Here is a 24,990-nt window from a genome sequence, read left to right on the forward strand (position 1 = left end):
ACCTATAAAAGCCAGACACCTCCACTTTAGAAAATATAGAAAGTACAAAAAATGTGAAGTAGAACAGCACTTTAAAATACCACTGCGAAGACATAACTATTATTAATATTTTGACTTATTTCACTTCCAGCCTTTTTTCTATATTTGTAGTTTGCCTAACACTCTGTCTCAAAAAAAGTCTCCCCTATTTCATTAAAATTATTTAAAATGTCAGTTATTGGCTGCATAATGTTCTACTGCAAAGATACCTCCAAATTTATTTCAGTATTTTTCTATAAATGGATAGGCAGGATATTCATGAGAAGTTTCTTGAAGCAGCACAAGCTTCTTCCACTGGGCAGAGGCAGTGGGAGAGTTGAAACAGTGTCTGGGGAAGGTTTTCCTTTCCCTGACTTCACCTTTGTACAGGTACTTTGCTAACTTTTTCTAGCAATGCAGTGGATTCTTTTTCTTTCTTTTATATATTTTTATTTTTTTAAGTTTATATGACCTTATTGTAATTACTATAGTATTAAAGATTCTAATGTTATTTTACATAAAAGGTAAAATGGAATATAACTACCCTCTAATTGTATCTATGGTTCCTATCAAGTTTGCAAGTGTAGGTCACAGCAGATCTTGACATTTATTACAGCCACACTTCCACTGTCTACGTCTTAATGGAAGCCTTTCTAATTGTAGTATCTTTCTTCCTTCAATACCTCTTTCAAAACCTAACTAGATCACTGGTGGGCTAGTGGTTAGAGAAAACATACACACAGAAGACTTTTGCTTTCTGGCCCAGCATGTGAAGAGTTTAGAAATTGCCACTCCACCTTAACAACAGTGAACAGTGAAACAAAAATCCACATCTCTTCTTAGATCTATTAGAGAAATGAGTTCACAGGGAACACCGGTGACCCACTAACTGGAAAGATTGACAAGTGGATGTAGAGAATCACAACTTACTGGGAGAGGAACCCTGAACAGAAACCTCTGTGGGAACCAGTGCGGGTGAGGAAACCTGAACCATAGTTGACAAACTGCTGGGGTCTCAGTGTAGACAATTTTGAGAATTAAAAACTCCAGGGGAACCTAGCCATAAGGGGTTCCCAGGTCTAAGATATAGTAAATTAACAAACAAACAAACAAACAAACCAAAACTCCTGCCAGGAGAAGGAGAACAGAAACTATTTTAAAACATGCCAAAGGGTTGGCACCTGTGGCTCAGTGGGTAGGGCGCCGGCCCCCTATACCAAGGGTGGGGGGTTTTAACCCAGCCCCAGCCAAACTGCAACAACAACAACAACAACAAAAATAATGGGGCACTGTGGCGGGCACCTGTGGTCCCAGCTACTCAAGAGGCTGAGGCAAGAGAATCGCTTAAGCCCAAGAGTTTGAGGTTGCTGTGAGCTGTGGCACCACGACACTCTACTGAGGGCGACATAATGAGACTCTGTCTCAAAAAAAAAAGACAAAAACACCAGAGCATGCTGTTCCCCTTAACAAGGTCTCCTTAAAAGTCTCAGGAGAGGCCGGGTGTGGTGGCTCATGCTTATAAGGCCACCACGCTGAAAGGCGAAGGCGGGAGGATCGCTCAAGCTCAGGAGTTTGAGGTGAGCCGGGCCAAGAGAGATGCCCCCTCTCTACTAAAAACAGGAAAACTCACCTGGCGGGCATTGTGGCAGGTGCCCATAGGCCCAGCCACTCAGGAGGCTAAGGCAGGAGGATCACCTGAACCCAGGAGTTTGAGGTTACAGTGAGCTAGGCTGACACCTGGACACTCTAACCAGGACCAGACAATAACACTCTGTCTCAAAGAAAAAAAAAAATAGTTTCAGGAGAAATTATTTTACCAAAGATTAGCTGCTGGAGTTTCATCAGAGTCTAACTGCCTAGAGGGAAATACCCAACTCCAGCCCCCTCCAGCCCCCTTCTCCACCTCAGGTGGGGGAAGTGGAGAAGAACCGGTGAGGTTCATGGTCCAGCAGCAGTTTGCACCAAAAGACGAATACCGATTCACGGAGACACTTCCTCTCCCCACATGCCTTACTCCTCCATCACTAAAGGCATGTTTACCACAGTTCCTTTTAGTCAGTACCTAATGTCCACTTTTCAACCAAAAAATTACAAAAGCATACTGAATAGGGGGAAAAAAATCATTCAAAGAAACTGAACAAACAGCAGAACCAGAGTCAGACATGGTAAGAATGTTGGAATTACCACACTAGGAAGAGGTAGAGCCTTCTGCTCCCAGGCCGCAGCCCTGATTAGCACCTTACTGTATCAAATATTGCAGGCAATTGTAACACAATGGTATGTATCTGTGAACTTAAACATAACTAAACATAGAAGCAGAAGAAATAAAGTAACTTTATGGGACCACAGCTGTACACAAGTCCATGGTTGACAGAAACACGGTCATGCAACAGTTGACTGAAATACTGTTATGCAACACATGCCTATGCCCAGAATTGATTTCAGACCCAGCAGATTTCAGAGCGGGAGAGTTATCAATAAGAATTCTCCAAGAAGACTTAACAATATGTCAGTCGTAACAAATGTCCCACTCTGGGAGTGCACTTTGATAAGGAGGAGGCCCTGAGTGTGTGAGAAATCTCTGAACCTTTTGTTCAATTTTGCTGTGGCCTAAAACTGTTGTATAAAAATAAAATTTATTAATTTAAAACACACACCCCCTCCAACTAGAATTCTACCTCCTTTATGAAGCTTCCCCTAATGATTCCTGTCCCTTGTTGTTCCTAATCAAGTCATCTTCATGGGTTTTCCTTCTGTAAAACTTTTATAAACACTCCCAGTAATAGTCCTGAAATTTTCACCACCTAGCATGTTCATGTAAAATCTATATCACTACTGAAATTACTAATCTTGCCTCCCCTCCCCCACCCCAAACCTCATTTTATCATTTGAGAGTAATATGAGGCTAAGAGCTGAGTCTCTCTCTAGTCAGACAGGCTCGGGTTCTACCGTTACTAGCACAAGACCTGGTCAAGTTCTTTACCCCTCTATGCATCAGTCATTTGTTAAGTGGACATAACACCACTGTATTTCACTGATTATAGGATGCAAACGCTCCATGTTCTGAAGTCAGAATGGGTTGTCCAAGCCGGAGCATGAGGTTTAACTGACAGCATGTTTTTCTTTTTTCAGTGACACACAAGGTAACACTGGATATTATAACCAGTAGTGTCAAATTTGATGAAATACGTTTGTTTCTACCTAACCAAGGTATTGCAAAGGTAAATGGGTTTTTAAGTTTCCTTTCTTTTTTTTTTTTTTTTTTCGGTTTTGGCCAGGGCCAGGCTTGAACCCACCACCCCTGGTATATGGGGCCAGCACCCTACTCCTTGAGCCATAGGCACCACCCCAAAATTTCTTCTTTTTTAAATATAAAACATAGTAGCTGGTGTAAAATCAACATTCAATATGTGTTAGCCATTATTATTTCTTACCACCCCTTGAGGTCCCTAATAGAGTCCTAAAAATTCCATAAACACATGGTCACTGGACGAATGAGATGATCTCATTCCAGAACTAGATGACAGCCAAGCGCAGTGATGTTGAGAGGAGCTCGTCAAGACTCCTCAGAGATGAGAAAAGAGTTGAAACTGGGGTCCTCCCCAGGGTGGAGCAGACCTCTGGAGTAACTTACCTGGATTTGTCACGGGCACTTGGTATTCCTTTCCCATATCCGTCTCCTCTACACCCTGGGCGGAGATGGAGTAGGGCCGCGTGGCTTTGTTCTTAAATATAATCAGGATTGAGTCACCCACCTCGGCATGAATCATTGGGCCTAAATGCAAAACATAGGCCTGTGTGCATGATCGTCGCTCTTTTCAACATTGATGTAGGTTATACATTGGCTGCATTTAGCAAAATAAAATGAAGGCCACCTTCTGCATGAGTACACTTTCTTTAGAGGGCAATGTTGTGGAGTATTAAATATCATGTAGTCTTTGGCAATGGGAACCACATGAGTTTGGATTCTGCCTCCCTCACTTATTAGAGAGACCTTGGATAAGTCATGTAATTTATCTGCGTCTCAATTTCCTTATCTGATATATGAGTTAATATCAGCTTTTGCATAGAGTTGTACATGTAGAAGGATTAAATACCATAATGCATGTCAAGTGCTTATTTCAGTGCATTGAAACACAGTAAGTACTCAATAAATGCTTAGCTTTTTACTACTACTGAGACAGAAATTCCAGAAAAAGCCATATATCCTCATGATATGGAGACTTTCAGTTGCAATCCCCCTATGTGTAACCTTTGGTTAGTCTGAAATTGCTCATTATCTGATAAATGAATATATGAAAACTAACCAGGATCCAAGGAAATAATGGGATAAAGGGGATTTGAAAGATCTGAGTGCAATAAAAGCATTGATGTATTGATTTATAATCAATACAGTGATTCTCTAGTGCGTGACCAATGCTGTTTCTCAATATTTGTGTACTTGAGCTCCGTTCTGCAGCTCCTCACATGTGCACGCATCTGTCGGCAGCAATCAGGCCGTCGTTTGCCAATGGGGATGAGCCCACACCCGTCTGACAGAGCCTCGGTGACACAGGGTGGCTGCCCTGCCCATGCCAGCACTCGCCTGGCAGGGCTCAGAACGTGCACACCCCACTCTGACAGACTCACGGCAGCCTTTATGGTGAGGGGACTCCCATTTCAGAAGCACCTCAAACCTGATCCCTGGGCCATTTCTGTCTTGGGAATTTGGTGCATTCTACAGTCACAGGGAGATCCACTCACGACCAGTGGTCTGGCCACACCCATCCATTCTTCACTGATTCAAGCCAGGATTTTAAATGCTTTCCTGAGAAAGACTTCCAAAAGCATAAATAAATCTAAAATTTGTTGAACTGTTTTCTCTTCAGAAGAAAATTTTTTGTGTGAATCAGGAAGTTCTGAAAAAGCATTCTTTTTTTTTTTATGATGAAGCTAGGAAAGAAAATTCCACACATGTTCTTAAACAGTAAGTTTGGGTGTAATTACAGGTCGGTGCAGCATAAACATACCTGGCAATTATAACCTGTATACTCACTATACCTGCTTAAGTTGCACACACTGACAGTGTAGGTAGCGAGAGCTAACGCCTACTGACTTACAAGGTGACAGGCTGCTGCTGGGGAACAGTAATGAATGGGAGGGGTACCTGCTGGTCCCCTTTGAACAACTGGAGTAACCCAGGCCTCTAAGCTACAGAAAATGAATGAATCAGCTTCACACCCCCCTTGGCCAAAGTGCTGTTGGGCTTGACTCTGATGAAGTCAGTGATTTGTGTCATTTTACTGAGTAGAACCTAACCAAGGCTCTTTGGGGACACAACCCAGCCCTCACAGCAAGGCCAGCACCTTGTCTGTAGAGCTCTGTCAACATGCACTGCTCGAGCAAATGAATGAATGCTTTCAGCCGGGCTGATTTGCTTGTCCGGTGTGATAAACAAGCTCACATGTGAATTTTAACAGACCGTGGAGGTGCGGGAAGGGTGGATGAAGCCTTTAACAATTTGAGAAGCCAGGAGGCATGGGGCCTTTCTCTAATACTGTACTGCCTATGTGTAAGGCCATACTGCTTATGTGTTCAAAGGCAGAACAGGACTTCAAGAGTCCTCTAGGTTAGCCCTCTGCCTTAAGGTCTTCCAAGATGGAGTCATTTCTAGTGACTCCCAGGTGAACACAAGTGGAGAAAGAAAGTGGGAAGGTCACCTCTGGTCGCCAGGTGTGCAGCCTGGGCTCTGAGAAGGCCAGAAGTCCGGGCCTCTCAAACTGAAACCAGACCTTCCACCCTCTGCGCCCTTGCACAGAGGGGCTGCTGTTTGGTCATTATTTTTATGGTGTGTTATGATGACACTGTGCATGGATAATCCAGGACCTTGAAGAAGTTATTCAAGCACTCTGGCTGTGGTTCTGAAACATCAAATTGTTTCAAATTAAAATTTCCTGGTTCAGCAGAAGTGTTGGGAAGAAGCTGTGGAATATCAGACACCAGCCAGGCTGCCCGCTGGCGTGGACTCCACTTGTGTGTTACCTGGTGGACTCAACAGGACTGTTCTTTGTATGGACTGAGCACACAGCACCCGCCCTGGTAATGGCAGCGCAAGACCATACTGCACTTGGGCAAATGCTGTCAAGCTACTCTGTTCCTCTGTCCCTTCCAGGTACACATCTAACAGGACATGTGTGTGCCGGTGCATGTGTGTGCCTATGTGCATGCTATGGGGCGACACTGCACGGCTGAAACTTGAGCCATACCCAGGAGTTCTAAGTGCTCTTCTCGTGGTGGCCGGGCTTTGATCTCCACAAATTCTCCATCGGTGTATTCCCTGTAAACCACCTTCTTGTACTGAGAGCCAATCCAATTTTCAGTGTGGTTCATAAATATATCTCCATGTCTGAAAGTCAAAAGCATCGGAAATTAAAGTTGCCAAAGACAGAAAAACCTGGAGTGCTCCTGAGTGATTCAGGGGGACTCCAGAGAGGTGCTCCCCAAGCTTGGCTGTGCTGGCTGTGATCACAGGCTCCCTGGGGAGCTGGCCTTTTGCACCAAACTCTGAGAGTGGGGCCCAGATTCTGCACTTTGAGGCTCCTTAGGTTCTGCTATTGGCAGCCCGGCAGCCCACAGCCCAACCTTGGAAATGCCTGCTGGGTGCTGGGTGGGACTGACCTTAGAGACTCCTAAGGACCCCGTGACTTCTCTTCTTGGGGTGAACTCAGCTCACACATGTGCACCTGTGCACAAGCACATTCACACACATCCACCCTCTACACCCTGATTCCTCCACATTTCCTATGTATTGTTCCATATGTGGTTAGGCTGTTTTCCACTTGGAAAGATCACAAGAAGGCCTGTGGTTATATATATTGTGCATATACCCATATGCAAATATAGGCAAATACAGTTGACTCTTGTTATTCATGGTAGTTATGTTCTAGAAAGTCACTGTGAATACTGAACTAAAGAATATGGAGCCATCGTTCCTAGGGAAAATATAGGGGTAGCTTCCCTCAAACTCCTAGTCACAATATTTTCATCAACAGATCAACATGTAACTTTGTTCTCTGTGTGTTCCTGTTGAAAGACACCTTTTTAAATTTATATTGCTGATTTAATAACATTGAACTCAGCAGCCAACAGCACTATAACCAATGCCTGAACAAAGCCTGCCTCATACACATATTTTCCCTGTAAGGCACATCACAGCCTTCTTGCCCTTGACATTGCTTCAGCACTATGCTTTCAGGGTGGGGGCATTTTAAACAGTGAAAGCTCCAACACAAAGCACACAAATTCAAAAACTGTGGCAGTAAATAGACCCCCAAACACTTGTTTACAGTGTGAGAGCTGAAGGGGGAAAGCAGAGAGATTCCTTGTGGAGGAAGGAAATAGCTCAGCTCAGCTGGAAACATGTACATCAGGAAACTTAAAATTTTTGCTACCCTATGAATATCTGTGAATGACCACAAAAGAGTCACAAGAATTGATTGGGAGGGGTTACAAATAAATTTTAGCAAGTAGGGAAACGTGCAAAAGCAGAATCCACAAATAATAATGATGGACTGCTCACACATGGCCTATTTAATCTATCGCCAAAGTAGATCATCACAAAAGACAGATGAAAACAATCCACTAATTTTACCTGGCAAACATAGTAAGGCTCACCTCCTGCCGTCTCCCCCTGAGAACTGTCTGCCTTCTGATTTCAGCTACCCGCTTCACTGACCTGTGTGAGCTGGAAATGGTCCTAACCATTCTCCCTGCCCCCAAAACACCTCTCTTCCCTCTACTCTCCACACTGCAGGCAGAGGAGTCCTAAGCTATAAATTCAACCAGGTTAATTCTTATATAAAGACTTTTTATGGCTTTCCACTGCCACACTCCTCAACTTGGCTCCAAAGCCCCTTCTCTATTGTGTTTGTCACCTCCCAAGTCTCATTTCTTACCACTGTCCTCCACCCATTCACTGTCTTGAATGGGATGTGTTCACCCTCCCGGCCAAAAGTGTGCTTCCTACCCCGTCAACTGACCTAGTCTTCATGTCAGAGCTCGAAGACTCCTTCCCTCCAGTCCCTTTCCCTGACCACCAGCCCACGGCCCACCTATCCCCAAGATGGGGCTGTGTGCTTCAGCAATAAGCTGCCACTGCGCTCTGCCCTTCCCCTCTCACAGTGGCTGCCTCACTCCTCTGCTTGTTTTGAAGTTTCCCCAGGGACCAGGAATTCTATGTGGGAAAGGACCTTGTCTTTCCTTCTCCATATTGTTTTACCAGCACTTTGTGCAATGCCCAGCACATAGTAGGTATTTAATACAGGCACATATACCGTCCCCCCTGGCCTGGATGCTTCCCAGGGGAAGAGAACTTTTCTTCTACTTTCATTTTTCCATGTTTCCTAGAAACATGTGTGGTGACCAGCACAGACCCTGCAGCCACATTCTGCTGTGTTCCAACTTTTTTCCCCTGCAAAATGCACCTGCTAAGGGACTGGCATGGGGAATATGAGTTAATAGCTGTAAAACACTACGTCAGGCACGTGGTGAGCACAGGATAGGCACGTGCTTTATTATCATCTTGTGGGGATGGTGCATGAGGTGCTGAGCAGAGCTGAGCAAATAGGTCAAGTATGCAGTGAGGATAATGTCAGAGAAGGCTTGCAAATAAAACCCTAGCAAAGTGCCTGGCAGACAGTGGGGCTCATCTGATCGCTGCAGATGGTTAAATTGCACATATATCAGTCCACAAGCTCAGGTACTAGGAAGACACATTTTTCTATCAAAACTTAATTTGTTTTCAAATTTCCACCCACTGCACAAACTACCCCCTTGTCACTGCGTGGATAGACTTATTTTTTGCCTTTCTAGAATCCTGACGCCTCTCCAGCATGTTCTTAGGAATCCCCTAAAGAAGGATTTACATGTTCCAAGTTGGCGCAGAAGGTCTGTGCTGATCAGGACAGTAAACGTCTCAGGGATAACCAGTATCAAGAGGCAGTTCAAAAACCAGATGTGCCCCACCATGGCCTTGGGGCAAAGTGCAGAAGCACAGAAATTGACATGGGCACAAAAGGGGCATTTGTCCCTGGGCTTTTATTTACAGAGATACCACAAATGTGCCCTGGGAGCCCTTGTTATTTCTATTCTGTATTGAGTTTTTATCTATAGCATCTGGTGAACCATGAACATGTCCTTTACTGCAATTGCTCTTATCTATTTATGGGCAATAACCAGAGTGACATAAAATGGATGGAATTATGGTATTGTACCCTCCCTTCCCTATCAGCAATTTCTACGTTACTTGGGAGATAGTTTTAGAAGACTGAAACTAGACCTTCCTGCTAGTCCAGAGGGATGGGGGTCTAAAGCATGAGTGAAAATGAGTGTAAGAAAATAATGAAGGCTGTAATTTGTGTACATTCATAGGCTAAGATTGTACACATGACCAAATTATTATACAATTATTTCTTTGGTTATGGCGGCCTTTTAATGAAATAATCATTTTACAAAAGGACAAATTAGAATTCATTTCATTTTCCACTGAACAAGCCTCAGTCTTTAGCTGACAGCAGTAGTTTTGCAGAAGAGGGGTGTCTGGTTTAACACGTAGATCAGTGAACAGTTGAATGGATTTTAAATCCTCCTGTTCTTGAGGCAAATCTTTCCCAAGGGAGGAGTCATTGGGGGTGGAGGTGGGGGTTTGTTTGTGTCTTTTTTCATTTATCCAGAAGGTGGCACTGTTATACTCCCTTTTCCAGAAGTGTGGACCCACCCCCGCCCCCCTCAAAACAAAGAACAACACGTGAAACCCTCGTGCTGTGCAGTTCTTTGTGTATGTCACAGCCCTTGAATGTTATACGAGGCGGGGGGAGTGGAGTGTGGTGGAAGGGCTCTGGGTAGGCGGCAAGGAAGAACAAAAAGGACCTGGGGCGTGAAGGGCAACGTGGTGCGCTGGAGGGATCACAGATCTGTGGTTCAAAAGATCTAGGCTGAATTCCCACTCTGCCAATGACTAGCCAGGCGCCTTGACCCTTTGCACCCAAGTTTCCACATCTGCGTATCAGGACCGTAAACCGAAACAGTGGGTTGTTGGCAAGCCCAGGCTGTTGACCTTGGTGTTGTAAGTCTGCATTCTGTGCCTGACTCTGCTGTTTAACTGCACCCCAGTGCACCCTGCGGAGCTCGGTCGCTGGGCTCGCCCGCCTAGGGCAGTAGCGGACCGGCGCTCCCAAGCCCGCTGCTGGCTCCAGCAGGCAGCACTGGCCATAGTGCTTTCAAGGGAGGGTCAATCTTGCGGACTTTCTGGGTACAGGGCCTAGTGGAGAGACCTGTCCTTCCTATCCCAATCCGCAGGCGATCTCTCCCGTCTATCTATCCTATCTCTCCGCAGGCTACGGCCTCCGGCCCCTCCCCAGTTGTCCCGCCCGGATGGGCGCTCAGCCTCAATTCCCCTCGACCCACACCTCCTCTCACCGTCTCTGCCTCCTCTGCCCCGGCTGTCTTCCCAGTCCCACTGTCACGGTGGGATTTGCCTCGTTCCCTAGACCTTTCCCTCCGCGCTCGCCCCCCGGACGCATCCGTCCATCCCTCTGCCGCAGGGAACCCGCGGCGGCCCGGAGCTGGGGAGCCTTACAGGGGCGGAGCTGACCAGCTTCCCCAACCTGTGCACGTAAGTGAAAGACTCTGCCAGAACCTGACGGCAAACCCAGGGCGTTTTTAAGTTTCTGCCTTGGCTAAAAGCGTGCGCGATCCCACCGAAGAGACTGGAGGCGTCGCCTGTGTACCTTTCCCCTCTCGCGTCCAAGGGCAGCTTTTCGAACTCCCAGTTTTTGTTAGGGGCATAATCCCATTCTACCTCTTCAGCAGCGATGTAAAACGTTCTTATCATCCGGTACGGCTGCTCAAAAGGGTCCTTGTTGCCACAGCCGCTGACCTCATATATCTGGCCCATGCCTCTCAAGAGGTGGTACATGGTGGCGCAGAGCACCCTGAAGGTACCTGGAAGAGAAACGGCCTGGTAGTGTGCGCTGCTCCATCTTTTGTTGTTATTGGTCTGTTTTTTAGCAAATCTATGTATTTTTTCCAAAATAAATAACCAACAAGGTGGATTTTCAAAATATCGATTTGATAGCAGTTTAAAATCAGACCCCAAGGGGAATAAACTACTTTAAATATATTTACTTGGAGGGTGCCATTTAAAAAAACTTACAAGGTTGTCGTAAGACTACAAGAAGTCTTCTCTGGGTCTTCCCCATAATGCACAGTTACTAGAAAAGGGTTTCTTCCGTAAAATCACCAGTAGGTGTGGTTATCTTAGCCCAGCCCAGTTTAGAAAGAACTAATTATCTGTGAGATGATCATCCTAAACAAAATTCAATTAGGCCACATTTCTGAAGCCATGTCTTTTGCCCTTAAAGGATTTCATAAATTAAAAAGTGCAATAAATATGTAAGATACTATTATTATCAAAGGAGTTTCTCATCTCCAGTGGCAGGTTTACATTATGCCAGATGAAAAGAAAAAAGAAAAAAAAAACCTAAATTTTTCTACATAATGCCAGCAATCATATCTGACTGGAAATTATGTGATTTTTAAAAATGAATTTCTAGATGCACTGGTAGATATAACCTAACTGCACTCACCATAAAATCAATAAAATTAATGAAGATGGTAACTCTCAATGAAATTATTAAATCAATAAATCTTCTCTTTCTCTTGTAAACTCTGTTCTTAGAGGTGAGTGATTAGTGTCACTAATCACTAGCAACCGTCTGCAACACACAGAGATCCTTCTACCTGCTACAGTATCACTCAGTTGTGTAACTATTGCAAGTTACTCCTAGATGAGCAAAAACTGCTGATTTAATGGGCTCCCAAGCACTGCCAGGCACTAAGGAGGACGGTAATGAAGGGCTTTGGGAAACCACAGAGAAAGCCTCTGGGGACAGACTTGGAAACACTGCGCTCTGCATTCGGTTTCTTCCAGGCAGCCCATTACTTACGTGTTGATTGTGGCTTTTCAATAGCCAAGAAATTATCTTCTTTAAGAACAAAAAAGAAATCTTTGAGTTGTAGCCTACAGTTGCCCCCCTTTTGAGCACCCGTCTTGGCTTATAGGAAAGGGACAGGGATTGATGAAATGATCAAGCTTTTCAGCAGTCACAATTGTAAATGCATCACCAAACATAAACCAGAAAACAGTCTAAACAATCTAACAGAAAACAATCTAACTAGAAAACAATCTTATAGAGCTTTTTAGAAGCCCATAGAGTGCATGAGTAATGATCAAGACACTGGGGTGAGTGGCTAATTCTCTAAAATCATTCTGGCCAGCTTTAGCTTTGAGAGCCTACTTCTATGGATTAAAATGATTTGGCTATTTCCACCATTCCCTGTCCTCTTTGTCCTTAAGGAATGTATTTTTAAAAAATCATTGTGTCCAAGCCATCTCTTGAGTGATTCATAATTCTTAACTATATTAACGTAGAGACATAAAGCACTGGTGAAGTTTATAAGGCAAAGATTCTGGAGCTCCTGGTGTCAGGGAGTCTTTGATCAAGGGTATAGAAGCCCAAGCCTCAAGTTCTTAATTGATGACATGAAGGCACCAAAACTGTAGTTTCTGTGTGAAGCAAAGTAGAGATCCACTTAAAAAAAATGGCAAGTACTCATCTTGGTAACATATTGGTGTCTTAAGACAGAAGAAAACATGGGAAGGCCCGTAACACTGGCTCTTCTCACTTTTCATGCAGCACTTAGCATGTGCTCTCATAGCTTGCTCCATGTCTTTTATTAAAACATTCCAATTATCTAATTAGCTTGGAATATCTGAGAGAGGCAGTTGTAGGTAATGGCATTTTACGGAGACGTCCATGGACTGCAAACCCAGTGCAGCTTGCTCTGTGGGAAAACCAAGAGTGCCCAACAGAATAAAAAGATAGAAGTCTCCAAATAACCCATCAAGAGGCTGCTATCGGTCCCTAGAGAAGGCAGACCCAACTGCAATGGTGGTGGTTGTATCCGTAGTCTGGAAGCATCTCCTGGGCTGTTGGTGCCTGTAGATGCTTCAGAGAGACACCTGGAGTGATGTTCATGCTTAGTGAGCACAGACATCCCTGTGTGTCAGGGCTGACTTTGTCATGGATTGTCATTCAGAGGGCTCCTACTTTTGCTTCACAGATGTTATTTTAGATGCTTCTCCTACGTCCTTTACACTGTATGTTTGGACTGATAAACTGAGCGAAATATCTGATTTTAATCAAGATTACATCCATTTCAACACCCCCTGAAGTGCCCCAAGTCTATCAATTTCTTCTAGGAGAGGACTCGAAGAGGATGGGGCCTTAAGGTGGACCCTCCATGTTTACCTGCACGATCTGGTTGCATGAATGCTGTCGTGGCCATGTGGGGAAACAGGGTGAGGGAGTCTCGGTGAGTCCCTCGGAGGTGGATGGTGTTCCCTTGAAAGGAAATTCCATGCATGTCGGTGTCAGTACCCAATCCAATCATATGCCAAGAAACTCTATCCTTTTTGCACATGTTCAGGCCTGGCTGGTTGCCGTACATGTAGCCATTGACAGCTAACAGGAAGGAAAAAGATAGTCAGAGGCTGCTATGATTATGTAGATGTGCTGAAAATATACCATCTTAGTGGAAAACATTGGGAGGGATATTCAAGTATGTAAAACTATTGACAGAAGATCCTTGTTATCAGAAAAAAATAGTACTGGGAAAAAGCCAAATAGCAAATCAACTTAAAATAGAGCCCAAAGTTAATAATGAAAATATACTAAAATTACTAAAATGTCATATTAACAACACATATGCAAGGACACTGATTCCAAGAATCAATAAGGAATAACCCAGGTTGTTTTCTGACATTTTTTTGACAAAACTGGTTCATGGCATGTTATGGAGATAATATCCTTCAGTTTGTGTTTTATTTTTACATATTATAAAGAGTACCATTCTTGTAAGCATTTTAATGACTTCACTAATTCCTCCATATTCTTCTCTAACACTCTGTTTTTATTTTTTGAAACAGAATCTCACTCAGTCTCCCTGGTGGAGTGCTGTGATGCCAGCATAGCTCATAGCAACCTCAGACTCTTGGGCTCAAGAGCTCCTGGGGCCTCAGCCTCCCAAGTAGCTGGGACTACAGGTGCAGCCATATCCTCTGGCTAGTTTTTTTTTTTTTTTTTTTTTTTTATTTTTAGTAGAGACAGGGCTTGCTTTGCTAAGGATGGCCTAGAACTCCTGAGCTTAGGTGATCCACCTGCGTGGCCTCTCAGAGTGCTGGGATTATAGGTGTGAGCCACCATGCCCGGTCTCTCTAACACTTTTGATGTGAGGATCATTTTCTTTGGAGGTTTTTATCCTATCATCTCCTATGTTAAATGTTTCTTCCTTGGTTACTAATACGTTTAATTCTGTCAGACCCTCATTTGCCAGTGGCATTGCATTTTCTCCTAGAAGTTATCAGACATCCTTTTCCTGTTTACATGGATTCAGAATCATCTGAAAAACTTTCATTCAAGTGACACTGTATTTGTATGTCTGGTCACTGGAGAGGGAATTTGGGGGAGTGTGGGATCACTATGTTTATAAGAGGTTAGTTCTTGAGTAAATAAATTTGCTTTACGATAACTCCTACTTCCTTACCCCAATAAAATAACTGCAGGGACTTTAATAATGATTACTTAGACATGAAGACTTTCTGTGCTTCCAGAATGGCAAATTGTTTTTATCTCTCTGAGGCAGTGCCTTGGGAGGAATTGAGAAGCCACATCCCCACCGTGTAGAGAGGAGCACCAACTGAATAACAACATCTGACAGGTGATACACATAATTAGGTCTCACATTTGATGCCCCAAAGAGAGATAAATATTCTACCCCTCTCCTACTCCCTGCTAGTGTCCCTGTCAGGAAGGAACAATTGACATACACATAAACATGCTTTGTAATCCCATTAGCAAACAAAATTACTTTTTATTTCTTGTCGGCAGAACCAGTGGTGCTCGGTAATTGTATTAAAATATGAGATTAATGTTAGAAATTTCAAGAAGGCCTGGGGCTTCTGAGAACACCACATTTTCTGGAAAAAAATATCCTGGATAATGCTTTGGCAAATCTTGGTCTAAATTTTGCCCATCAAATGTTAAAAAGGTACACATGTAAATCAAGGTGCTAATAAATTTAGTCCTTGCCTGCCTGGCTGATAGAGAATCTTCTCTTGCTTTGGGACTCTCGATTAAAGTCTCTCTTTCTGGATCATTCACTCACTCATCCATCCATTCATTCATTCAACACACATGGTATTTTTGAATACAGCTTATATAACAGACACAACACCAAGCACTTTTGCAGCCTGTGAAGCCCCTTCTCTTTGGCTTTGTTGCGAGCAAGAGTGAAGCTAGAACTTAATTTATAATTAATGTGGAATTTGATTAAGACATATTATTTTCCTTGAACTTTGCTTTAAAAACAACATATCCTGCATTTCTAAAATACAAACATGAGTTTCACATTGCAAAGCAAAGCTGGAGCTCAATTTGACATGGTGCAATTGGTTGTTTAATATTTTCTATATAAAAAGTCTTTCTGAGGATGAATTTCTCTTACAATTTAGCTTCTCCACTAAGAAACTGCTATGTTTCTATAAGGATACTGGTCTAGCTGTTTCTGCCCAGTGAAACTCCCATCCTGTCTCTTGTTTAGTTTTCAAGACCATCTATTTTCAACTGTTCCCCTTCCATGATTCAAATGAAATCACGGCATACCAATGAACTCACTCCATAAAATGTGTTTCTCAATGAGCCTTATCCACTGGAAGAAGTTATGAAAGAAGAAACCACTGCCCGTTTGTCCCTTCTTCTGAGTTCAGCAAAATAGACATTTTATTTTTAAAAACAACAGGAAAGGGGACTGTAAGGATGGTAGTTCTTTAGAGTGAAGTGATAGAGAAATTACTAACTCACAGTTTTCAGTAAGGACTAAAATCCATTTTTCTCTCTGCCTGCTTTCTTTCCACGCCCTCTCTTGCTACAGGTGCCCTGTGGAGTTCCCTTTTCACAAACCATCAAAAAGAACAGACAAAAAGAAATGTAAATCCTTTCTCTTTTCATTTCACAAACTCGCTTTCTAGTTATTCCTATAGCCAGGGGATTCCCGAGCCCTTCCTGAAGGAGCAGTGGGCTGTGAACCTCACATCTGAAACGCCCCTGAAGAGTCGGTCTTCCCATTCCTAATACCTTGTGCATTTGGCTGCGATGGCTTTCTCTCTTTGCTGCCCTTAAATTCAGCCGCAGCTTGATCTCAGCTGCCGCCATTCTTCCCTTCTGTCTTGGGATGCCACACCCGTGTCCCTGCTTTTTTTCTTTTCCCCACTCTCTTTCTCTCTCCCTCTCTTCCTCTAAGAAGATAAAATACCTTTATACTTTTATACCCTAATCTTCACCTAGAGAAATTCTTTTCTCATCCTGTGAGCATCTGCTAAGATTTCTGCCCTACATTTTCCTCATTTGTAGCTTATTGGCTCTTCTTTATTGTTTACCAAGAAGTTTAGAAACAAATTTCATATTTAGCTATACGAAAACTTTTCTTTTTATAGAAGATGATACTGAAATGGACTATTTCGTGTTTTCCATGGTCTAAGAGGGGACCCTGTTGGAAATGCCCATCTGGGACTATGGGAGTCTGTGGCCTGGTTACTATGTGGCCCTTGTAACCTTGGGATTTTGTTGGACCTTCCATGTCAGGGAAGGAGGCACTTTTGTTGACTGCACACTTTTGTAAGCACTTTTTTGAGTATAGATTCTTTCCCATTTTGAAGAGCAACCTGAGGAAATATCCTTGATTGTCTGAATGGCATCAAAATTTCTTCCTTTGAATATTCCCTTTATCTTCAGGTAAAGAAAAAAGTCATCAGGAGGCTGGACATGGTGGCTTATTCTTGTAATCCTAGCACTCTGGGAGGCCACGGCGGATAGATTACTTGTGCTCTTGAGTTTACACCAGTCTGAGCAAAAGAAAGACCTTGTCTCTGCTAAAAATAGAAAAATTATCCAGGTATGGCAGATGCCTGTGGACCAAGCTACTTGGAAGGCTGAGGCTGGAGGATTGCTTGAACCCTGGAGTTTGAGTTTGCTATGAGTGAAGATGATGTCCAGGCAACAAAGTGAAGACTGTCTCAAAAAAAAAAAAAAAAAAAAAAGTCACTGGGGGCCAGATCAAGTGAGTAGGGAGGGTGTTTCAATATAGTTATTTATTTACTGGCTAAAACTGTCTACAGATAGTGGTGTGTGAACTGTGCGTTGTCAAATGATGTCAAGCCATGAGTTGTTCACCATGATTTTCAGTTAAGATTTTCCTGTTTCTCTATTGATGTTTACTTGCTCTGCTGTGCTTGTCATAGTCAACCAACGATTTTGACACACAATTCAATTAATTTTGCAATGTTTTTGTCAGTTCTACTCATTACTGGGAACTCTCTTCATCAGTGATGCTTTCTTTCCCCTCACAAAAGTGTTTAATCCACTTGTGTTCACCTATTTTCCGTGGCATTATCCCCATGAACTTGAACTAGCATGTCCCTGATTTCACTTCCACTCTTGCCAAGTTTAACAAGAAATTTATGAATGCTTGTTCGTTGCTTTAATTCAAGCTCTAACATTCTCACAAAAACATGCCATAACCATAATGAACGTCAGTCAGCAAGACACCGTCACACATCAACACAACACAGTGGTGAGACACTGATATACCCAAGCTATAAAACCTACCGAGTTATTTATACAGTGCAGGTCCGTGAACTTAACTGTGAGACCTTGTATGCCCAACACTAATGAGCATCCTGTGTGGTCACAACCAGTTAGCAGGTGGTTTGCTACTGATAACACTTGATATGAAGAGAGCCAAGAAGGGAGATATGTAATCCTCCCAAATGAAGACCTGGGATAGGAACACCTAGTGCTTTACAAATCGACACTTTCAGCAGTCTCTCGTGCTACTTAATTAGACAGACTTTGCTGTCTAATTCATCATCATAATGATGATCTCCTATTATCACTTTGGTTTTCAGACTTAATGATGTTATTGTGAACCCAGTGGGGGGCATCTTTGTCAGTAATTTTCTACCTTTATGATGAACTGTGACCTTTGCTAGTTTAAATTATGTGTTGTTTCATCTGAAGCAGATAAAACGTTTTAGAAGGGTTTTAAGTTTTACAACATCTCTGGGAGGTAGTGAGGTTTCAACACATCCTGTGCAGATGAAGGCATGAAATAACTTACTTGTGACCAAGAACAAAACCCACGAAACCAAAATTAAGATAATTAAAACATTCTAAATGTTTTCACTTCAAATGCAATTCAGCCTTTCCTCTGCAGGAGGGAGAGTCGTTTGCATACCGTGCATTCGGTTGGACTTCACAAACTCTTTATCTTCTTTGTCAACACTGACAGGACGCCAGGTAAACTTCTGAATGTTTTCATCAAGATACCTGCTCAGATTCTCATCAAAGACTGTGAACAATAGGTAAAACTCCTTGTCTATTCCTTTCTACAGAGAAGAAAGAAATGAATACATAAAAAGTGCCGCTTGGAGGAGTCTGTAGCATGACCTCGCTTTCAAAGTTCACACACAGTGGGTTACAGTTATCACCATCAGTCACGGACTCACCGGGTCACTTTGGAAATCAGGATTCTGAACATGATTCACCCAGAAAGTTCATCTTTCTCATGATCTCACTATTCCCATCCGTGTGACTTCCTCCAAGGAAACCTGTGCCTGCTCAGAAGTCGTTCCTCTCTGCAGTGCTCCCATGCTCAGGCTGGTCCTCACTGTTTTTTCCCCTGATCATGACCTCCATGGCCCTGTCCAGCCTCGCTCACTCACCGACTTCGTCTCCTCTGCTCACCTGGCTTACCCCAGCCACCCTGGCCTTTTGCCTTCCCTGAACATACCGATCTCATGCCTGCCTCAGGGCCTGTTCATGTGCTGCCCCACTGCCTGGAGGGCTCCCTTCCTGGGTCAGTTCTCTGTACAGATGTCATGTCCTCAGCCCACACTCACTCACCTTAACCTACTTTACTCTGCTTCATAGCACTTAGCTCCATCTGGAACTAACTGTTTTCTCCACTGCAGTGTGGGCCTTGTGAGTATGCAGACATTTTGGGCTCCTCTCCGTATCCCTAGCTCTAAGAAAAATGCCTAGGAAAGCAGGCATTCAGGGCGTGTTTGTGAGTGAAATAATGAATTCATATAACTGATGAGACCTGGTTCAGGGGAACACATTCAAGGTGGAGAAGGCTGTACAGAAGCCTTAAGCCAGAGGCTAGCTTGGCCTGTACAAGGAACAGAAAAGATAAAGTGGATGGAGCACAGGTGGGCAGGGAGCACGATGAGAGACAGCAGGGAACCAGAGGCCGGGGACACAGGGCCTCGGTCGAGAAGCCATAGGAAACCACTGGAGGTGCTGAATAGGGAAGTGACTTGATCTTATTTTCATTTTAGAAATATCATGCTTGGGTGGTACCCGTAGCTCAGTGAGTTGGGCGCTAGCCACATACACAGAGACTGACAGGTTCGAGTCCAGCCTGGGCCTGCTGAACAATAATGACAACTGCAACCAAAAACTAGCTGGGCATTGCGGCAGGTGCCTGTAGTCCCAGCTACCTGGGAGGCTGAGGCAAGAGAATCTCTTAAGCCCAAGAGTCTGAGGTTGCTGTGAGCCATGATGCCATAGCACTCTACTGAGGGCAATATAGTCAGACTCTGCCTCAAAAAAAAAAAAAAAAGAAAAAAGAAAAGAAAAAGAAAAAGAAAAGAAAGAACATGCTTGGTGCCCTGTGATGAGATTAATCATGGGGGAAAGAGGAAACTTGAAGAGAAGACAGCTCAGTGTAATGCCTCATCCTAGATCAGAGCCTGGACCGGGACAAACATTTTTTCTTTTGCTATAAAGGACATCAAGAGACAATTAGTAAAATTTTAAAAGGTATGTATATTTGATGATATCAAGAATAATTTTTGCCTGGACGATTTTGCTATTTATCAGAGTGACCTCATTTTTCGGAAACACACACCAAAGAGACATCATGTTGCAACCGACTCTCAAACATCAGAAAAAAATGCAGAAAAACAGAGAGAGAGAGGAATAAAGTAAATGTGGCAAAATGTTTATATTTGGGGAATCCTGGTTAAGGGTTTGTGAGGATTCTTTTTTTTTTGACATTCGTCTGTAAGTCAAATTATTTCAAAATAAAAAGTGTAGGTAGATATAGCTGGGTAGGAGGTGGAGGAAGGGAATAAAAGAAAGAGAGAGAAAGAAAAAAAGGAAGGAAGGAATAAGCCAGGAAGGGAGAGAGGGTAAAAACTGGGAGTTTGGTTGAACCTTTAGTATAAAGAGTCATAGACATTAGAAAACAGCCTGATCACCTGACCATATCCTGTGACATCCATCCACTGCTGGGGATTTATGACAATTTACTAGAAAGAGATGCAAACACCTCTTTGTACGTTCCTCTCTCTACTTTCTTCGAAGAGGCCTGACCAGGTTTGTGTGTGTAGGGGGCCTGGCACATGGTAGGTGCTTCATAATATTTCCTGTATTGAAAATAACTTTCTATCTGGTCAAATAAAATTTTCTTGGGCAAATTCCAGGTACGGATATTTCAAATTACTGTGGGTTTTTTTTTTCCATGAAATATTGTGTAAATAGCTCATGAATAGTACTGGCTTAGGCAGCAATTCTCACAGACTGCAAGATGTTTCTAGGAAGACTCAAAGTTACACTCAATGGATATAACGGGGCAAAAGCAGAGCCACTTTTCAAACATTATCTGTTTAGCGGGTAGGATGCTCAAATCCTAAGTTTTATAGCTGAGTTTTACTTCTTCCTACCTGTATTTCTTGGGATTTTGCTCAGTTTCTTCAGCTTTAGAGTAGGGATAATTATTCTGCTTTGCTTTATATGATTGTACTTGTTCAGACTTACAACACATGGAATAGACATTTCCAGGATTGGTCTTTCACGTAGGGAAGTGAAAATCCAAAGTGGACCAAGATAGTTTGTATCCTCCCAACCTGGAAATTCTTTTGAGCCCAGAAGTGGGCCCATATGATGTCGGAAACTAGAAGATACACCATTTAAACAAATTGCCCTGCAGTTTCTAATTGGTGAAGTAAATGGTTAAATGACTGGACTTTCCTCTCATCAAGTGTTTAATGCTGTGCTGCCTCAGCTTTACATGCTATGCTTTGCCACACTCATCAGCATAACCATTTCAAGCCTCTAAATTGGAACTTGCAAGAGGTTATCTACAAATGTTCTCCTTCCTTCAGCCGTGATAATTAACCTCCAGTTTACAATAGTGAGTCACAGTGGTTCTCAGCCTTGGCTATACATTGGAATATTTAAAAAGTAATAGTGGTCCATTCAACAACTCAGTGAAAATCCACAAAATATCACTGGAGTGCCTCCTCCATGGAATATATTTTACTTGGCCCTGTAGAAGATACCTCCTTCCCTTGTCCAAGAATAATGCCAGTTAAAATTCCACGTGCATTTCATGATTCCAGAATCAGAGCACTACCAGGAAAAGCCCACAAATTTCAGTAACCAGCAAGGAGAAATCCTAGGTTCCTGGGTGGGCATTTGCAATTGGAAATTCAGATCTTAAATTTTTGTCTCCCAAAATAAAATAAAATTCTCATTATGTAGAAATCAGTTTCAAGAGGAGGGAGAAGAAATCACTCCTTGCAACTGACTCTCATCAGTTATCTCTAGTGATATCATGAATCTCTCCCACATACAGCCCTCAGAAGAACTGATGACATTGGGTGGCCTACCTGTGTCCCATCAGCATTGAGAACACCCTTTTTACAGACTAGCAAAGGCCCTACCAGGCCAGAGTTTGTGTCTTTGATTGGGTCAACTGCTGAGAAGTAAAGATAGGTCAGACAGGGAGGGTCATCAGCCGTAGGGCTCACGCTTTCAGGCACTGTCCACCTGTATGTGAAGGTTTCACCTGGTTTAACATGCGCCCCAGGTTTCTGAAATCCTGAGAATATAAATGAAACAATTACTCAATGCAGCAGCCAAGAGCATCAAACTTGTCATACTGGGTCTTCTAGCCTTCAGTGTCTCTCTCTGATGATGAATTTTGCATAAGGACAGTTGTTTCCTCTTAGGTTCCCTATCAGAGGAGGCCACTGCCACAGTCTGCTGTTTTGTGGGACTCAAGTTAAGAGATTAACTTCTTCATAGATTGTATACTATTTCTTACTCAAATGCCAGGCTTAGCAAATATTAAAAAAGTAATAGTGGTCCATTCAACAATTCGATGAAAATCCACAAAATATCACTGGAGTGCCTCCTCCATGGAATATATTTTACTTGGCCCTGTAGAAGATACCAAGCAAAATTAAGCAAGAGAGATATTTAAAGAGTTTGAAACCTAGAAGACTGAACTAGGAAATAACTCAAATAACTACAAGGTGGAGGAGATTAGTGAATGCCCAAGATTACAAAGCTGATAAAAGGCAAATCTGGGATTCACATTCCGTTTACCTGCAGAATCTCATGCACTGTGCAGCAGAAAAGCTCTTCATCTTATAGAAAAGGACATGGTTGTGAAAGTAGCTCACTTTGAGGTTTACTACATTGCAAAGGGAAGAGGAGAGAAGTTAACATTTTCTAAGAACCTACTCGGGGCCAGACCCTGTCCTAAATTCTCCCCATCCTTTTCCAAATCCCTGTGAGCTGTCGTTATCTTCATTTGACTGATGAAAAGAATAAAGTTGGGAAAGTTTTAACAATTGCCCAAGCTCTCAAGGATGGTGACAGAAAAGACCAGGATTTGAACCAGGCGTGTCTAGTTCTAAGACCTTTACTCACCCATGCTGTTTCCTCCCGAAGCCTGGGCTACGACTTACCATCTATGTTTGGGGCTGCATCGGATGCCTTGTCATAGATCACACCATGGGGCAAAATGCTGTAGGCTTGGTCAGCTTTGTTGGCAAAGGTCACTAACAAGGTATCACCCACCTCTGCCTTGATGACTGGACCTGAAAAATATCGAGAGGAGAATGAATGAAAAATATCGAGATGGAAAGAAGTGAATCAAGGCAGAAGAGTCATCCTATGTAGATGTACATGCCCAGCCAACGTCGCCCAGGGTTCAAAGTATGAAGGATGGTTTTACTGTACCAAGAATTCCAAGATGGACTTCTGCAGCAGACAGTCTCTTTCTTTGGGTAAAAGTCACGTCAACAAACTCAGTATATCGAGCTTTCCAGTATTTTCCTCCTATTCTATTGTCTCCTTGTGTGAAGTAGAGCTCCGAATCACTGTGAAAAAACACAGGATCCAGCCTGAGAACACATTTAAGTATATCTACCAGATGCTTTAATCATGGAGCTTCACTTTATTATCTTTAGTCCACTCACCTACCCATCTGCCCAGAAAAGACAGCACAGGCTTCAGCAAAGTTCTCAGAAATAGTCAGGCAGCCTGAACAGTCTTCAGAAGCAGGGCGATGCTTAAGTTCATCTTTGCCTCAGCCACTGTACTTTCTTCCCCCAAAAGTCCAGCAACCAAACAAGGTGTAGGTAAGCTCCTTACTTACCAATGTTGCAGTCCCAGAATGGTGTTCTACACACTTACAAAGAACTAACTGGTTTCTTTGCAGAGTAAGCAACCCTCTCTCTCTTGCTGATGTCAATATGGTTTCTGCATCTAGGAAGCTCTTTGGTATCTGGCATGATTGAGGAATGGAGCGTCTACTTAATCAGTAGTTTAATCAGTGGAGTGTTATCATATAAACTACTCATATATACATGAAATACCAAATTTTCAAGTTGCAAACACAACAATGTGAATTTTGACTAAGACTGTCTCTCTACTCTGACAACGGTATCGACACTCCTGCAGGAAGGTACCCTGCTTTTGTCTTCTTTTTCTGCTTCATCCTCTTATCTCATTCGTTCTTACTTTGTGGTTTTTTGTTTTTGTGTTTTGGGTTTTTTATTTTTTTTTTTTTGAGACAGAGCCTCAAGTTGTCCCCCTGGGTAGAGTGCCGTGGCATCACAGCTCACAACAACCTCCAACTCCTGGGCTCAAGCGAGTCTCCTGCCTCAGCCTCCCAAGTAGCTGGGACCACAGGTACCTGTCACAACGTCCGGCTATTTTTGGTTGCAGCCATCATTGTTGTTTGGTGGGCCCGGGCTGGATTCGAACCCACCACCTTAGGTGTAGGTGGCTGGTGCCTTAGCCACGTAAGCCTCATTCTTACTTTGTAAATATCTTTTTACACCCTTCTTTTTCTACACCTTTTGTGCCTCTTTTCTTTTTTCTTTCTTCCCACTGCTACAACCCCAATTCATGCCCTGATTGCCTTGGTTCTGGACCAAATATGACCCTTCTAACCGCACACTCTGCATCTTCTATCTCACACTGGCTCATGCATTTTTCCCTTAACATACACACTACTACAACATTAATCTGGACAATTGTCATTTACCTGCTTCAGAAATCTTGGATTGGTTCCACTGCCAATCAAAAAAAGTTCAAAAGAATTGAAAGTCCTCTGCAGTTGATACCCAGTTTTCTTTACCCCATTTCCTCCCTATTTACCTGCACAAATACCCATTCCTCTATGCGAATCCTCCACACTAGTCATACTGACTCATTCACTCTCTCCTGTACAATAAGTGTTTTGAATTAATTCCTGCATCTAAAATTGCTCTCATTTGTGGGACATAGAAAGGGCATAATTTATCTAAGGTTTATCTTGAACCAAGGATAATGCTCCTTGGCCAGCTCATCTCCATTTATTTTTTATTTTTATTAAATCATAGCTGTGTACATTAATGAAATCATGGGGTACAGTGTGTTGGTTTTATACACAATTTGAAATATTTTCACCAAACTGGTTAACATAGCCTTCATGGCATTTTCTTAGTTATTGTGTTAAGACATTTATATTCTA

At 43.0% G+C, this 24,990-nt stretch overlaps 1 protein-coding gene across 1 annotated transcript in view; it reads right to left on the minus strand.

The window, feature by feature from the left end:
• Nucleotides 1-24,990, minus strand: part of HEPHL1 (hephaestin like 1) — a 71,962-nt gene that overhangs the window by 11,357 nt on the left and 35,615 nt on the right. The window contains exons 7-14 of the mRNA XM_003780820.2: nt 23,211-23,350; nt 22,937-23,068; nt 21,851-22,062; nt 18,409-18,559; nt 13,368-13,580; nt 10,785-10,998; nt 6,264-6,403; nt 3,653-3,793 (exon numbers count right to left, since the gene is read on the minus strand). Of these exons, the coding sequence (XP_003780868.1) occupies nt 3,653-3,793; nt 6,264-6,403; nt 10,785-10,998; nt 13,368-13,580; nt 18,409-18,559; nt 21,851-22,062; nt 22,937-23,068; nt 23,211-23,350 (1,343 nt within the window). The remainder of the gene's footprint in view (nt 1-3,652; nt 3,794-6,263; nt 6,404-10,784; nt 10,999-13,367; nt 13,581-18,408; nt 18,560-21,850; nt 22,063-22,936; nt 23,069-23,210; nt 23,351-24,990) is intronic.

The sequence above is a fragment of the Otolemur garnettii genome, unplaced genomic scaffold, assembly GCF_000181295.1.
Source record: "Otolemur garnettii isolate 467f Iridium unplaced genomic scaffold, OtoGar3 scaffold00001, whole genome shotgun sequence".
In the NCBI taxonomy this organism is placed as follows: domain Eukaryota; kingdom Metazoa; phylum Chordata; class Mammalia; order Primates; family Galagidae; genus Otolemur; species Otolemur garnettii.